Here is a 17,830-nt window from a genome sequence, read left to right on the forward strand (position 1 = left end):
GTAATTAACTGGAGGAAACAGCTGCAGCTCAAAAGTGGAACCGGTTATATCACCATGACCACCTCTTGGACTTTAATGAATAACAACCAGGAGCTAGCTGTGTTTGTAAGACAGTCGTGTGTGTGTGTGTGTGTGTGTGTGTGTGTGTGTGTGTGTGTGTGTGTGTGTGTGTGTGTGTGTGTGAGAGACTCACAGACTGGCAGTATGGCCCAGGCCGCAGCAGACCCTCGGGCTGTGGCGTCCACCTGGATCGATGTGCTCACGTTGGCTTCTGAAAGACAAAAATAAGCCAACAGGTCAACGCTCTGAACCCACACACAAGACACGTCCTCGTTCAGTTTGAGAGAGCAGCACACTTACTTCAACGTGCTGAAGAGGACGATAGTTTAACCAGAGAGAAGCCAACCTTTTGTGCCAATACAGGCCTTTTAATGCACTGAAAGGCATGATATGAAGGCCTGGGAATGGAGTGAAGTGTAGTTGTGTTGTGATCTTCTACAAGCAAACTTCTATGTGATGTGATGGGTTGAACATGAGGGATAATCACAGTGCACGTGGGCTCAATAGAAACCAGAGTCAGAAAGCGCCCAAGCTCACCCCCTGTTCATGAGGAGGTAAGTTGCCACGACACATGCGAGATGACTCAACACTTTCCAAATGCTTCTGTGTCTCCAGCAGTCAAAGAACTGGTCTGTCACCCTTAAAGCTTAAATGGATGACTAATATTTAATGTTTTATTACAAATTAAATTGTCAAAATCTGTTGCTCTGACTCCCTGTTCTGCTATTCTGCATTTTGCAGTGCGTCAACGTTCAAAATTTTTTTGCTACAAAAAAAGTTTCTCAGTACAAACCCTGAATCGTTTCCTTTTAGGAAAATGTTGTATGGAAAAAAGGTCACACTCGAATACATAAACAATTAGCACTTCGAAAATATTCTTTGTCAAATACATAATTATATATAATACAACATGCTGAAACATTTCTCTGCATGTAGGGGATAGTCACTGTGCTTCGCTCAGGGAGCAGCTACAGCTCTAGGACACCGGCAGGAGGCTTGCACAAATACAGGGAAGAAGACGCAAACACCACACAAAATGGACCTTCTTGTTGTGAGGCAACATTGCTAACTGCCAAAATCATCAGCCAGCAAAAAGTCAGTCAAACTTCAGCTGCTTTAAATCCTTCTAAAGATAAATGTAAACCTTTGTTTTCAGCACTTTGTAAAGAAGTAAAGGCGGGGATTTTTTCCCTGGGTTAATATAATCCAGTCTCAGGGTGTTCATGTAGCAGCCCCTTTGTGTCAGCGGCGAGTGAGTGACATGACTGGCAAACAGCTTGGCTGAAAGCAGCGTCAGAGGCTTCAGGACAAAAAGACAAAAAAAAAAAAACAGACAGGGTTTGTTAACCCAAGTCCAGTCAGTCTGCTGTGCTGCTAAGTAATTTGGTGACGTCATCAACATGCATAAGAAAAATGCATGGTTCAATACATTTTAATACAAGATTCAATTCTTAAATTAAAAGGATTAAGAAATAGAGGAGAGACACTTATCTAGTTTAATGTGATTGTACAAAAGAAATGTTGAAATCAACCATCATCAGTTTTCCCTTATTTGTTAGGTTAAACTGTCGACTCATTTTGCTTTTGACTGAAGCTTTGTAAAACTGATCCATCAGTATTTAATTCATAATAGTATCGTAGCTGGCTGAATCGAAATTGAAAGGTGCCTAGAGAAACTCGACCCTAGAACTGACTGGACACAGTGGATGCATTAGAAGTCATTTGGGGTAAAGGCACCTGCTGTGAAATATTTCTATTTTCCATATAACCATTATCATTAAAAGACTGTTGGGATTTAGGAGCAGTGGTAGTTGGGTTATTTCATTTAGTGAAATTTAATGTTGTCAGGTTGAAAACAAACACTTTTTTTTTTTTTTTATAGCTGTTGTTCAGAGTACCCCATAAAGTTATTTTTAAAACGCAGATATGCAGCAGGCTGCCTCTGAGTCTTTCCTTTATATAGAACTTAGTCCATCACATCTGACAAGTCTGCTTTAATCCAAGTGTGTATGTGACGAGTTTGTCCCTTCAAGCGTGGTCATCATAGGTGGAGATTAATCCTTGCTGTAGTTAAACAGGGATAATGAACGGATAGAGCCGGACCCGCTCCAAATAAAATGACTTAATGGGTCTTCCACAGTCTCAATCCACTTCCCTCAATTCAGAAAACCTGTTCATTCCTCAGCTGACATGATCTGGACATGACGAGTCAGGAGCACTGGGTTTTGGGGAGACTGAACTGTGTGCTATATGAACAGTGAGGGCAGAGGTTTCATGTTTCACTTTTGTTTTTTTACTTCCATCTGCTTCGTGGAACAGATCCTCGAGAACTGGCTTTGAATTCTCTTTTGATATCTGACATATACCCTATACATATTTTGAACATTTGAAATTTAACTGACTACAAGTGGGACTTTTTGGTTATTTTGTCGTTTTGGAACACTTTGTCATTTCTGCCACAAGGTGCTGCTCCTGGGCTGTGCTTGCAGACAAACATCTGCCAGTGCAGAGTTAGGGTCCGCATTATTTTGGTCATCAGCTGATTCTACAGTTACAGAGGAGCTGAACATATTAAAGGTTCACACAGTGCAGATGCATCGAAATAACAGCATCACATGTCTAGCAGGGGAAGTGAGTAAACTGAGTTGACTGCTTTATTCCCAACATTGTGGCTTCGATAAAAAGAAAAAAAAAAAAAAACAAGGGGCAAACTAACTAAATAAAAAGTCATGAGAACGAGTGCTATAATAAGAGACAAACAGGAACTCATCAGCAAGCTCAGTGCTCCTGGTGTTGTTGATCAGGTTCCCCGTTTTCTTCGTCAAACTCATTCACCAGCCGCATTTTTCAGAGGATTAGAACATAAGTGAGCAACTCTTTATTCTAGCACAGGTTTTCCAATCTCATTTTAAACCTTGTGAGTGTGAGATGTTTACAGGACTGAGCAATGCGGCCAAAACCACGTACAGCTGAAGTCAAGCCAGAAAACTGACCCAAGAAGGACACAAAGCACACACAGGCACACAGGACACACACGCCTAAAGCAAAGAAAACAAGGGAACAAAATCAAGAAGGATAACACTTGGAAAGCTTGAAGAGTAAGCAAAGACTTGACCCCGACTTCAAACATGTAGTCAACTCACCTGAAGACACAAACGTCTGGAGTTCATGTTTTGTAATGCACCTTCGCACATTATGAGGGAACAAAATTACACATGCCAAGCAAGAGCATTACAGCTATTTAAACTTGACTGTTGATGTGACAGCGCCACCTACACCTACTGGACCTAATGGAACCAAATTAGTTCCAGTCACTCAGACATATCTACACATGTCTGCTAAAAATGGTTGAGGTGGCAAAAAAGTTGACTTAAGTTTGGACTGTTAATGAAAGGCTTGAGGGGACTCTGATTTGCAGCCTAAATCAGCGCACTGAGCACTGGGGGTTTGCATTTTTATCACCTTCAATTCTGAGTGCTCCCTTATGCAGGGCTGGAACACACATCCTGTGAAATGGGCCAAGCATCCTCAGACAAGGTGACTTCCTGACAGTCTCAGTTGGTGAGAAATGGCCTTTCACATAGCTTACAACACTCCATCTTATTTGGCAGTAGCGGATGCCAGGCGACAAGGTGCATACCAGCCGATACCGATGTTAGATTGATAACTCATCAACCACTGTTTATTCAGGAAAAACTTACTGAGAATTAAGCTCTTTCACATCAGCGCCCTAGATTAATACTCATACAAGCTAAGTGAAACAGAAGTGGTAATCTAGTTATAACAATAAAGAAACCACCGAGCCCAAAAAAGAGCAAACAGATCAACAGAATGAGGGGAAAAGAAGAGTAAAGCCACAACAACAAAAACTATTAAATATAGTACAATAAATCGGTGTATGCCTACTATTGTCCCGGAACAAGAAAACTTGTGGCAGACTCACTGATTAGATTCTGGTCTGCCATCAGTGACACAACAGGTGTGAAATAGCTACAGAGACCTGAAGTGTCCTGGTTTCACGACTTTGGCATTTCTCAGCTGTGAGAATATTCTTCAGAACTACGCTCTGATGATCACAGCACAAGGCCTATGTTCATTTGATTGGTGAGTAGATTTAAATTAATTGAGATTAATGAGAAAGCATAATCTGTGAATGGAAATCAAAACAGCAGCAAGACCCAGCTTTTCAAATGTTGAACCAAAGTCTAAAGTGATGCTGCAGATATTATGTGCAGAGACACTGATTTATTGATGGAAAAGACCTCAGAATAAGAGGCAGAATGAGCAGAAGAGCTGCAGGTGGGCTGCACACTTCCAACTTCTCAGTGAGGTAGCAAACTTCTTTTCCTCATCAGGTTGCCCATCAGCATTGCTTTTAGATCTGAAATACTGCTTAATTATATGCTTTTGCTTCCATAAAAATCATCTGCCATCATCTTGTTGGTCTCCTTACTGTTATCACAGTATAAAAAATGTGTGACTCCTGCTACAGTGTGCTGAGACTCTGCAGCTGGTGCTCAGAGAAGATGAGTATGTAATTGTATCATCCGTCATCCGACTAAGTATTGATTGAAAAAAAGAAAAGGAAAAAAAAGCGAGCCAGAGGGACTGTTCTGCGGGCTCAAATTCACCATCCAAAGCCAGACACCTAGCAAAATAAGAAAATACAGGCAGAGCACAGGGTCTCAAAGATAGAGACACTGCCACACCTTCTGGTAGGTCATAACTGCTGACGGAGGGGGATTATTATGTCTGTATATTTTTTAGGATGAGCCAACTCATCCTGCATTGAAGTTGGTGTGCAGACTGGATGACAGCTGGGATGGGGTTGAGTTACCGCTTGGATACCTCAGGCTACTTGACCATGTGTTACAAATTAAGTATAAACAGAATTAAATCAGTCACCTGAAACACATATTCATATGTTTCATACCTCAACAAGAAACACCAAAGCAGACATAAGTCATGATTACATATAAAGCTAGAAAGGAAGAGACATTCTACCTAGGATGGTTAAAATGTACACAGAGCACCGAGTACGCCAGAAGAGATTTCAGCATTTCTTTTCTGGCAAGAGATTAATATGCAGATTCATGGGGGCAAAGAAACTAAACTGCAAATGTGATCACAGCCAAGAACAAGAGACGAACATTCCCCAGTTTTACAATTAAAATGGAAACACCCTCTGAATCCATGGTATGGGAGGAGAACACAATCACTGTTCTTCAATTTTTGAACAAAGCCCAGCATGCTTTAAAGCGAGCCCACCAGAAACAGGCAGTAAAGCAGGCGACAGCTGATGGCGTTACCTGAGTGTGGTTGTATAAGAGCTTTCCCATCATCCTTTGAGAGATCTTTGGTAGTAGGGTCTGTCACAGAGAGAGCCGAGAGTCATGCATTTGACAACAAACTGAAAATAAGGAATCAGGCTGCAGAAGTTGTCCTATTTTTAAACTGCACACATGCATGTAGGCCTTTCTTTGAAAATAGACCAGACCTCAAGAGACTAAACTAGTAAATAAACGCATGATAGATGAAAGCGACCAGGGCCAAGACATCACCAAACAATCAATCATGACACCATCTACAGTGTACAGAAACAGCAGCACCATCACATCTTTGCATGAAGACAATTGTTATAGTTGTCCTGCTTTGATATGACAGTTTACATTCAAGCAAGATGCACACAGAAGCTGGATGGTGAGGGGACGACATTCAAGAAGAAATTTAATGGGTTTCAAGATCCGCCCAGACATTCTGCACAGTAGACTGCATTGATCAGGAAGTCCCTTTCAGCATCTGTGCAGCAAGGACAGACAGCTGCAGTGACAATAAAATTCTTACAGGCTCATCAATACAGACTTGATTAGCAGTCAGGGAGCCGTTAGGTACGCGGTGTAGGAGTTGGAAATGAATGCATATCATGCTTACTGACAAAAAATTGGGTCAACAATTTTGCACAACAATTAATCTTTTATCAAACAAATGGCAAACATTAAGAGAACTCCACCAATTCCTGTCAAACCCTGGTGCCTATGTGGAGATTCAGGTGTTTGAAGATAGAAGCAGCTAATGTAGCCTCAAGCAGAGATAAGGAGCGAGCTACAGAGGTCGGGTTAGCTCAGTGACAGGCGTTTCATCACGCAGCTCAGCTCTGGAGACACTAAAGGCTTTAGTCAACTTTTTTCACATGTGTAGTAGTACTCCTGTAACACCCGTAAATGCACTTTGATGTGTAAATCAATGGAGCTCCCCTTTTAACCATTTTTTTAAAACTGTAAACTGAATACCTTGGGGTTTGAGGGTGCACGTCTTCCAAATGTCAAATAAAAATCCTACTTTTAATCAAGAGTGCTCAATGACCTAATCATTGTCTAACAGCCCATACAAATGCCTTCGTAACAGCAGATCATCGGCCGATCTGAAAACAGATAACTTGTTAACCATGCTCATTGCACCTTTGACCACCAAATTCTAATCAGTTCATCCTCAAGTCTGGATGTCAAGCAATTTCCTAAAGGCGTTCCTGAGTTTTCACAATGACAATGGAGAAGCCAAAAACATAATGTATGAGGCCACGGCTATCACCTATATGGAAACATACAAACCTCACAGGGCACATTTAAGACTGCTGAAAGTTAAAGCTGAAGAAATGCATACAGGGACTGGAGGATTTGTATTTGATAAGCATTTACCTTAGAATTGACCTTGGAGAAAATATTGACAAAGACCAACCGCCGTAAAACATACTCTAAAACCGACTATTTTCGAGACAGGTTGGACTTAATGATGACAGATATCTTAGGAAACAAACTGTGAAACTAAGTGGAGTCCCCACAGTGTCAGAAAATCCCTGAAACATCCTGCATTTCAGCCTGAGATTGTTCAGCCTGAAGGAAAACACTCCCCAGTCGTCTCCAACGGCTGTTATATGCATCCCACAGTAGTAGTTTGCAGGTTCAACCCTGAAGTGCAGAGCATTGCTTATTACTTTCTCTCACTAACAAGATTAGAGCCGGTCAAAGCTGGAACCACACAATACCCTACAGTTCCTTTTTGATTCAGCTGCAAAGGCTGTAAAATGGGATAAATATGTTAGCTGGAGGTTTAGTCAAGAGCAAGAAGGCCTTCCTCTAATTGGCTGCAGTCCAACTAGAGGAAGGTGGAGGAGCATTCAGCGAGTGACAGCCACCTCTTTCTAACCCCTCCCACACTATTTGCACTTTTAAAATAGTACCAGAAACATAGACAGGCGTGTAAACACAGTTGTAGGAACACCCATGCGCACACCATCTCAGATACACACAGAGGACACACTTGAATAAAAAACATTTTGTAGGACCAGTGTGTTTTTGAGCAATATCCATGCAAACACACACTCACTGCAGGGAGACAATCACAAGCTGCATAAAATTGTGCAGAGAAGGAAAAAAAGATTAAAAAAAAAAGACACTGCAAACACACACGCACACACATTCTTGGCATTCTGGGTGGTACATTCAGTCATCACAGCAGCTGTAAAGAGCCTGGAGGCAGCTCCAGGTTCACAAACAGCCCATGAGGTGGTGAGTCAGGCTGCAGGGACGTTCACTATATGATAAAGGCCATTACAAATTCTGTAGACCACGCAGGCTGTAAAACCTGCTACAGAGCTGGCACATTTTCACTGGTGCCTCACATTGAATTTTTCCAATACAGAAAATAGGTCTGACGTCATAACGAAATCAATGTAGTTGATTTTTGATGCATGCATCAAGCTAAAAGGCGTCAGAATGCTTCAGTCTAGGTGCTTGTTGAACAGTGTGTCACCTCTTGTGAGAATTTGATTTGGATAAAATCATATCAAACTAGTGCAGCTCTTAATCATTCAAGTCAACACGGTGTTTTAGTAAAAAAAAAAAAAACACTGATTACTACAGCTTCTGCATGAACAAAAAAAACTTGTTTTAAATCACATTAAGATTTAATATTTGGAAAATGTATTTGAGAACAGACATGTTTTTGTTACCAAAAAAATAAATATATTTATTTCACATCTTTTTTACTTTGGTACCAATGCCCAGGTTTTGGATATTTCTTAATGCTAAGAAACAGTCAACAAAACAACAATGGAAGTTTTTAACAGTCTGTATGCATCACCTTGTGGAAGTATAGAGTAGTAGTAGAGAGACAACCAAAAATGCAACTAATTTCAGAAATATACAACATGAAACACCCCTGAAGTAGATATAAATGGAGTCTACTGCCTAAGATGATATCACAAAAGAGAGTCGGCTTCAAAAACTGTCAAAAAACTCTGTTTCCAAGTGAGAACTAGGAGGCTGTTTCAAGGGGATTGTAAAGAAGTAAAGCCCTTAAGAAAAATGAACAGTCCAAAGAAGCAGACTTTCATTGTAGAGGGCAGGAGGACCGTGGTGCAGAGAGTTGTCAGGGAGATGTTCCAGTACTTTGTGTACACCAGCGTCTCGGTCTACAGTTTGAGTCCAATTAGAAGAGTATGTGCACTGAATTCAGCTGTCAGGTTCCTATCTGCACTGCTTCAGTATGAAAAGGCTAATGTGTCGGAGCGCAGAAAGGAGCTGGACGGTCTAAGACAAAAACAACTGGAGCGGAGTAGTTCAGAGAGAGAGAGAGAGAGGAAAGCATGTTCTAGCAACCCATTTACAGCAAAGGAAAAGAGACCTTTTGGTCGGGGGCAGATTTGAGGTTCATTATTTAAAAGCCTTAAATGCAAGCCTTAATTTGATCAGAATCTGAATTTCGTTATTTGTCCAAAAAACGTGAAATGTCTGTTTGCGGGACAAATAAAGGAATTCTGATCTTACTAACTCTAACATTTGAAGTAATATGATCAAATCCGGATATTGTCACTTTTGACCAAAGTCCTATCCTTGTTTTCAACAACAAACAGTAAGTGGCTAAATAACATTTCAGCAGACAAATTCATCTTATGAGAACACATTTCCATATAAAGTCAATAGAAAGTGATTCAAATTTGCTCCAAGTGAATTTAACTGAAAAACATTTCCACACAAATTGACAATGTAAACTTGAGAAATATTTGAAGCAGTCTGAATACATTTTGTGACTGTACACAGAAAAGAGGAAAAAGGAGAGAAACTGGAGGAATGTTACTGACAAGCTCGAGTTCCTTTTAACTTATAAGCGAATATGACGCAAGTTCCCCAAAGGCCCATTCTTAAGTCTCTTCTCTTTAATGTCAATGTGCATTAAATGATTATGTTGACAAACTATTTGACCAAATCTATGTGGATGGCAAAGATTATATAATATCAAGTGACTATGGCCGCATAGATTCACTAACCAACTGGAAACAAATTAATTGAATCGATGGGCCAGAATTTCCATCAAGTTAATTAAGGATAAAATTAAAATAATTCCTTTGGCTGCCAAAGATGTCAAATTAAGTCAATGCACACTTTGTTTATCTTGGTCCTCACAGTTTGTTGTAGTTTTGGTCTTGGGCTGTTTTTTTTAATGGTTTGGCCTCAGCCCCTTCATTTCACTAACAGGAAATCTTAACAAAAATCTCCATCAAACTTTGTGCTAATCTAGGGGAGGGCCCTTTCCTACTTCAACACAGCAATGTCACTGTAAACAAAACCAGATGCATAAAGAATGGTTTTCCAATTATGTGTGGAAGAATAACCTGCACAGTCCTAACATCCACCTCATCCAATAGCTTTGGGGTGAACTGAAACACAGATTGGAAGCCAAACTGCTACATAGAGCAATCCCTGCAGTTAGGATCCAAATTCTTGTGGAAAGCGTACTTCCCAGAATAGAGGAAGCTGCAGCAGATTATTTACTTTGATTTTTGGAAGGATATATTCAATCACATACATTTGTTCCGCCTCATAATTTCAGCTGCCATGGCACTAACAAAATCACATCCCACTCCAGAGACTCCTGAGGATGGAAGGCTGCTCAGACCAGGACTGAACTCGAAAGGCAAAAATGAACCAGTGCTGAGCAAAGCAGCAACGACGGGAAGAAGAATCAATCTCTGGAACAATTCAGCTGTCAGGATGAGATGACAAGACACTTTCAAACAGTAGAGGGAGGAGACAGAACTGCAGCAGAGATGTGAAGCAGGACGATGTTGAGGCTTGCCACAGAGACACTGAAAAACTGGATCACAACACCAACTGACTCAGCTACTGTTCAGCTGTCAGACTACCAACACAAACAGACAGCCGGGTCTGTGGCTGGCATGGATACAGATAGAAGATAAGATTCGCAGGGGAACACACACCAAGAAAACATGCTTGACTGGCTGAGAAGGGAGGGACTGACACATCAAAGCCAGTTAAACCCAAAGAATTAAACTGAATTGATTTTATTTCTTACAATTGACCCTGTGTTTTGGGGGATCTGTGGTGAAAGCTCAGCTCTCTTTAGCCATTCCCTTTTAATCATTTCTTCAAGAAGAGGCACATTTGAGACAAGCAGCACAGAAAAGGGAAGATGAAGCAGAAAGGACTGCACAGTATAGCCTTTGTGCTAATGTGCATTTCAATTACTGTACACACAATGAGCCAGTACGGTTTGAGCTCTCCCAGCCATACAATTACAAACATTTTCCCATGACGCCATCCACAGTAGCCTGAAGGCATCAGGAGGCAAATTAGCATTATTCAGCTGGATAAGTGTTAATGTTTACCCCAGGGTTCCTTTAAGTTTCAATTTCAAAACTTCTTTCTTTTCTCTGATTATTTCCAGTTTTGCTCGTATCAACTCATAATTCTCTATGGGTTATTAATACCCGCCTGGCAATGTTTAATCAATTCTAAAAATACTTGTCCCCGTTTCTGTAAAAATGCTGTTACTTTGCCAACTATATTTATAAATTAAATCAAGCCTGTAGATTCAGTCTCGTCATTTGGTGATGCAACTTGAGTAATTAGTGCGGCTTGCTATGACACAACAGATCTTCATACCAATGCAGCAGAATCAACATGAGACTATACAAAAATGAATCAATATTAAAACAATTGAGCGGCCCTACAGTCATGCAGGATTCCATTCTGTGTGACATCTCCACAAGCTCTGGGGCCATCACAATCACAAAAGCAATTTGCAAGCCATGCCTGCACGCAGATCAAATGGCAGCTTCCTGCTTCACAAATGATTGTACATAGCAAATTGCAGATATATTTGAGATGGGGGGGGTGTTGCTGATGCTCAAGGATAGGTTGAAAATATGGCATTCATATGATAATAGAAACGTGTCAATGTCAATTAATATCTTGTGTTCATTTTTCTGCTTTAGGTTCAATGAAATTCCAAAAATAAAATGTATAAATCCGTTTCACCACTGTAGTGTTTTGACTCACCAGGTCTGCAGCGTAGGCCGTCAGCAGCCAGCTCCTGTCCCTCCGGACACACACAGGTGTATTTAGGGGAGTGTTTATTGATCTGAGGTGCAGGCAGACACATGTAGCTACAGCCTCCGTTTTCACCCTTCTCTGTGCACCAGTTAGTACCTGCACGCAAGAGTTAACAGTCCTGGTTATTTCGACAAACTTAATAGAAAATCTACACATTTAAAAAAGATCAACAAATTATTCTGATTAATGTTGGATCAACTGAATTTACACAATGTGAAACTGGTGTTAGAGCTGCTGAACCCCCTATAAATCCATCAAGTCATGTGATTAAATCAGAGATCACAGATTCACCCACCTCTTCTCGTCATCATTATACCAAACAAATAGAATAATAAAATCTTATCGGCTATGCTCAAACTGAGAAACTCCAAACATGGATGACTTTGTAATAACTGGTACGCAGAAAAAATGGTTACTCAGAGAGTAAGAAGATGGTATGGAGGCATTGCTTATTGGCTCCTTTCTTCCATAAACCTCAACTTATTTATGTCAGAGGCTGGTAGACCTGTGTAAATTATGACTGCATGATTACAGCTAAAATGCTAAATATCATTAGTAATCTTTGTACATGAATCATGTGTAATTACAGTAATTTTGGATTAACTCTCTTCATTAACCTTTATAAACTCAACGAAGCAGCTACTGTTCATCAAAAGTCTTCAACATCAGCCTAGAACTTGAGGTTGCTGTGATGTCACTGAGCCTGCAGGACTCTGACGAATATGATTTTCTAGCTCAACAACCATTAATGTCCGTCCCGTTCCTCCTGCTTCTCTGTGCCCATTCCCCCTCCTTCCATCCCCTCCCAGCTGGTCCTTACCCGACAGCTGGATCAGCTCATGGTACACTATGATGTCTTGAGGGTCATTTAGGTTGCTGGCCAGCGTCACCACGTCAGAGCCAGTGAACTTGTTTGCACCGTAGATCGCTTCATTTTCACCATCTGTCCAGAAGACTCGATCCTGGAGAGAGGACAGAAACATACAGCTCATTTTTCTTTCAATACTAAAAGCTTTAATAACTAGAACGCTGTCACAAGATAGGAAAATAACGACACACTGCTGTATCAGGATACTCAAGTACTTTATCATGCTTTAACCAAAGGCCACTTAATAAAAAAAGGAAAACAGTAAAAACTGTCAACAGTTGTTGACACTTGGCTTTAATGAGTGCTGCATTTTTAAATCCTGATACAGCCTGCCAGCTTTCAGTGGGCATGGCATTAATATTTATATAAAGTAATACACATTTTCTGCGTCACTATAATCAATTCTTTTTCATTAGTAAATCATTCATGGAAATCCATCTTCTTCACTAAGACAGCCTGGCCATTGCAGTTTGTTTTTCCATCTGAAAAAAGTGATTTCTACAAACATTATCTCAAGGAGATTGAGCAGACGTTCAGCACTATGTTCTTTAAATACGTAACCATTTCAAAAACATGAGATATTTAATTCTTTTCTCCAGACTCAGATGTTCAGATGATTTTCCCTCACAGCTTTTTGAATATACATGTTGTGCAAAATGAGGATGGAGAGATTCTACATCACAAATTCAACCATCTGTGTTCCAAGACCATCTGTGTAGTGGTCTTGCGCTGCACTTTGAAGGGAGCGCCTGTCAATCGAATTCATGTCGTTCTTGAATCTGCGATTTTTTTTGCGTAGCACTTTGTTTTGGTCCCTCCAGCACTGATGGCTTAACTGCCCATGTTAACACGTTCACTCCCCCAAAGAACAGAACTTCCTGTGCAGCAGAGGATTTTCCAGCTGAGGATCTACTAAAAATGTAAGTTATGAGAGCAATGAAAAGGAAACACTATGTGGGCTGGCTATAAAGTAGATTACACTTCTGACAGCCTGAAAAAGGAAGAAGCAAAAAGAAAAATAGCTATAAACTCTTCCTGTTACTATAACAACAAGCGTGAGTGTATGTGTTTAAGCATGCCGTTTAGTTAACATTGTGCACCAGTGTTCAGACATGTGTTGTACCTTCAGCACAGTGCCTACATGTGAATAAATGTGTCATCAGTCTGGGTGAGAGCAAGTTAGCAGTTGTATGAGTGGGTGTAGGTGAGAGGGACAGCCAGAGACACACATGTCCAAGATGCTATGATTTTGAAAGATAGACAACACTGATATACAAAAATTGTAGGTTTAGAATAGTTAGAATTTTTAGTACTTGTTTTAGGACACAGTTTGTCCATTATATAGTTTAGTGACGCACCTGCTTTGTGTTAGTCCATGGCCTGACTAGAATGGTGCTGATTTAAGCTAATCATGTCAGCAGTGTGCTGACTAGAATGCGAATTCTGAGCTACTCTGAATGTTTACCAGACAACAGTCTGTCAAATCTCTACCTGCATCCTTAATTTGCTTTTACTATGAACCATAAAATGAGGCAAATGGCTGCACTGTGTTAAATGTGTCTCCTTGAACTGGCATCACACTTTAAGGTTACTGAAACATATTTTCACCAACATACGTGGTTGGTCTCGACAGTCAGAAAGGGCACACATTGGACAACCGAGTATATGCTGTTGACAACAAAATGAATGACAGGTAGACTATTGGGGCTATTCCATACACATGCTGGCTAAGTTTGAATTTAACCATGAGCACAGGGTGGCCGGGATATGCATCTCTATTACAACAGTACCTCAAAAACAGTCAGAGCGAAGGGATGAGCCAGGTAGTCTGAGGACTGGAGGACTTTCTTCCTGTTGTCTCCATTCAGGTCAACACTACAAAGCATGTGCAGCTTGGAGTCGACCCAGTACAACCTGCCTTTGATCAGATCTGGGGGAGGACAAAAGTGTATGAAGAAACATTAGAGGAGAGGTGGAGAAAATGACAGGGAGGGAGATGGAACACGTAACAGGAGAAGTATCACAACAAAGGGTAGTAAATGTGGAAAAGGAGGGAAGAAAAATGACAGAGCAGAAAAGAAAACATTACACAAAGTGAGCGAGGACAGAAAGGAAAGGTACAAAACGATTGTTAAGCATTGGATAAAAATGTGTTGAAAGAGGAAATGAACCCAGTGAGTTTGAAAAGAGGGATGAAAGAATAGAACAAGAGTGCAGAAAGGAGATGAGGCATAGCGGGCAAAGATGCAGAGAAAAGAAGAAGGAGAAAGAAAATAAAATCAATACAACATTTCATTAACCAGAACAAATCGATGGCTCTTTCATAGTGTTGAGGGTAGACACAGGAAGAGAAAGAGGCCGAACAAAGAGAACAGAGGAGAACACGATGTGATGTGGTCTATTAGAAGCTTTCAATGTCTAATGTATTCAGAGAGCGGAGTTATTTTAAAAACATATGGTTTTATTGATCACCCCAGGGGAAACTCACAACATTTAAGGATGAAGCCGAGGCTGCATTGTTTATTCCAACATCATCATTTTAAAATGTATCTCATGACACTGACAGACAAAAATGCTGCAAGATGTAAATCAAAACTAGAAATGGCTACATTTCCTTATGGTTTTAACTTCCTCTAAAGAAATTGCAGTGAACAGGAGCAATGAAGCTGAGCACTGAAAGAAGTTGAGAAGGCAATTAAAAACCACAACAGTGAACAAAATATGCATGGTAGATTAAAAATAAGCACCAGGGAGTTGAAGATGGAGTTGAGGTTATAGCACTGCAAGTATAAGCACATAAATGTTTTTTCTTGCCTGTACTTCAACTGTCACTTTAACCTCTTTAACTGGCAGATGAAAATCAAATCATTGTGGGGAGTTGAAATGTCAGTACCAGTCTGTTTGTGTGTAAACTGCAAGAAAATGCTGAAAAGGAGAGGGGAGATAATGGAACGGAGTTCCACTGGAGGAAATCACATACATGTAGTAATAAACATGTTAGAGAATTTTTCATTTCCCCATTTCTGGGTACATAATTTCCCAGAAAACGCTTGTCTGAATGTTCCAACATTAGTAATTTAAAAGTTAGCAGATTAAAAAAAGACTGCTCCCACTCACCGTAAAATTACATTTCTTTGTTAAATGGAGGTAATCAATGAAGCAGGAGTGCCTCTTGAATCATTCCACAGAGAATCAACAGATGTGACTAATTTACAGTTATTGGAAGAGTCTCGACACAAATCATTGTAGCTTCATTGCATTCTGCTCATGTTTCCTCATCTATGGGCACTTAAATGTATGTACGACTAGTTAGATAGTGGTTCTCCCTCTTCAGAGTGATGGAGAATCAGAGAGACAGACACCAAAACCTGACATTTTTATGTTGTTGGCTGAAATATTTCATTTGGCTGCTGTTCACTCTTATTTGAGAAGAATGAGCATACACCAAAGGACTTTCAAAACAACACAGACGCAGAGGACCTCACCAGCAGCTTTTCAATAGTGTTCATTTTTGGGTGGATTTCCCTTTTACATTTGATGGATCATCTGTGAAGAAAATGTAAATGTAAAATGTTCCTACCTAGGGTTATTCCATTAGGCCACTGGATGTCCGACGCCACCAAAACGTGTCTGTCAACTCCATTCATACCAGATTTCTCAATCTTGGCCGGCTCGCCCCAGTCAGACCAGTACAGAAACCTAGGAACACACACGCACACACACACGTTTCTATCAAACAGACCCTTCAATGTACATTTCAACTGGAGATAAAATGCCTTCACCTGGCATGAAAAAACAAGCTGTGCACCCACCCAGAAAGTGGATCCACAGCGATGGAGGCTGGTTCTTTGAGTCCTCTGTTTAACAGAACCTTCTGCTTGGTTCCATTGAAGTTGGCAACAGAAATTGTTTTGGTGCCAAGATCAGACCAGTACAAGTTCTTATAGATCCAGTCCACGGCGATTCCCACAGGTGTCTGGACATTGTCTATCACTTTGTTGTGTGTGCCGACTTCTCCCCGTTTGTCCAGCACAGTGCTGTGAGGAACAAAACATAGACAATGTCACCAATATTTGAAGATTTAAATGATCTAATAAAAGTAACCTCAAGTAAAACATCAATTCATGTAATTCTCATATGGCCATGTTAGTTCAAATTTCTCCTGGCTGACCAACACTGACATTCCTAGAGCCACTAACTGACTAAAACGTAATTAGGATTCATCCTGCAGGGACAATGAATGCCTTTACCATCTACCAGCTGTCGAGATATTTCACTCGCCATCTGTGGAGCCACTGACCACAGACCATTTTAAAAACAACAAACAATCATTTTTTCAAAGTAAACAAGTGTCTACAGTGACAATAATGTATGCTTCAATACTTTCTTGTAGCACTGTGTTTCTGTGATGTCACAAAATCAACTCACCTCAACTGTTAAATCAGACATATCTTTGAAAATCTGTTTTGTTGCATTTCTTTTCATGCTGAAGTGTATGTGGCGTTTGTAAACTACCTATAAATGGCCTTTCGGCCCAGGTCGGCCCAGAAAATCATCTGCTGGTTAAAGTCTGCATCCAGAGCCACTGTGTTCCTCTGCTGCTCCACAATCTGAGTGTACTCTTTCCTCTCCAGACCCAGACGACGGATGTCACGGCGGTTGGTGAAGATCAGGCAGGGCTCCTTACCTAAGGACAGAAAAGACTTGGTTAAATAAGAAAAAAAGAACACAACGTCAACCTGACCACTCATCTTTTCAAAAAGTACTTCAGGTTGCTCTGCTGATCTAGAACAATTTTAAAAGACCTGATGAACCTCTGATTGACAATATTTTTGAAACACTCCAAGTGTGTTAGCTTTTTCTATCCTATACAGTCATATCAGCCAGAATGTCTGAACAGAGGAACCCAATGACCATTTTGCTGGTAATAATCATAAATTTGTATTTCTAAAAAGAAAAGATTCTAATAAGTGACGATTAAGATTGTGAAGACTATCTTGGTGTACAGGTTTATAGGATCTGATGATAAATTGTTTTGAGAAAGGAAAAAAATAAAACACCACCACCACCATCCCGCTGAACGACACAGTGATAGTCTTTGTCAAAAAGTAACACAATAAGGGGCTTTATACTGAAGAAACACTCAAAGCATGTGATCGCCAGATGAGGATGACATTTGCATCTCCAGCTGAAAGACAACTCCAGAGCCTTTCTGATGAGATTTAATGAAATGTACTTAATTTAATATTTGAGGTTTATTTCTACCACTTATTATCATGTCCACAGATAGATTTTCAAAGCTTTTAAGATTAAACTCTTCAAGTTAAACACTTAAGTGTGCATGAGCACAGTGATTCTCCAGACTGAAGAAAAAAGGATATATCTACCACACAAAGGATTTGTACCTTTCTGCATTGCTCAATATTTTCCTTATTCTTCTAACAAAACAATTTTGCCTATGCGTCCTTTAATAGTTGTTCACATTTTCTTC

At 40.3% G+C, this 17,830-nt stretch overlaps 1 protein-coding gene across 2 annotated transcripts in view; it reads right to left on the reverse strand.

Annotated features, from left to right (window-relative positions):
• The window catches only part of vldlr (very low density lipoprotein receptor), a 61,907-nt gene that overhangs the window by 3,170 nt on the left and 40,907 nt on the right, over nucleotides 1–17,830 (reverse strand). The window contains exons 11-18 of one of the 2 annotated variants that reach the window (XM_030435913.1): nucleotides 16,855–17,026; nucleotides 16,152–16,376; nucleotides 15,920–16,038; nucleotides 14,130–14,269; nucleotides 12,292–12,433; nucleotides 11,418–11,567; nucleotides 5,370–5,429; nucleotides 194–271 (exon numbers count right to left, since the gene is read on the reverse strand). In XM_030435913.1, the coding sequence (XP_030291773.1) occupies nucleotides 194–271; nucleotides 5,370–5,429; nucleotides 11,418–11,567; nucleotides 12,292–12,433; nucleotides 14,130–14,269; nucleotides 15,920–16,038; nucleotides 16,152–16,376; nucleotides 16,855–17,026 (1,086 nt within the window). The remainder of the gene's footprint in view (nucleotides 1–193; nucleotides 272–5,369; nucleotides 5,430–11,417; nucleotides 11,568–12,291; nucleotides 12,434–14,129; nucleotides 14,270–15,919; nucleotides 16,039–16,151; nucleotides 16,377–16,854; nucleotides 17,027–17,830) is intronic. The other variant, XM_030435914.1, reaches the window with a different exon arrangement.

Source organism: Sparus aurata, chromosome 12, assembly GCF_900880675.1.
Source record: "Sparus aurata chromosome 12, fSpaAur1.1, whole genome shotgun sequence".
Lineage (NCBI taxonomy): Eukaryota > Metazoa > Chordata > Actinopteri > Spariformes > Sparidae > Sparus > Sparus aurata.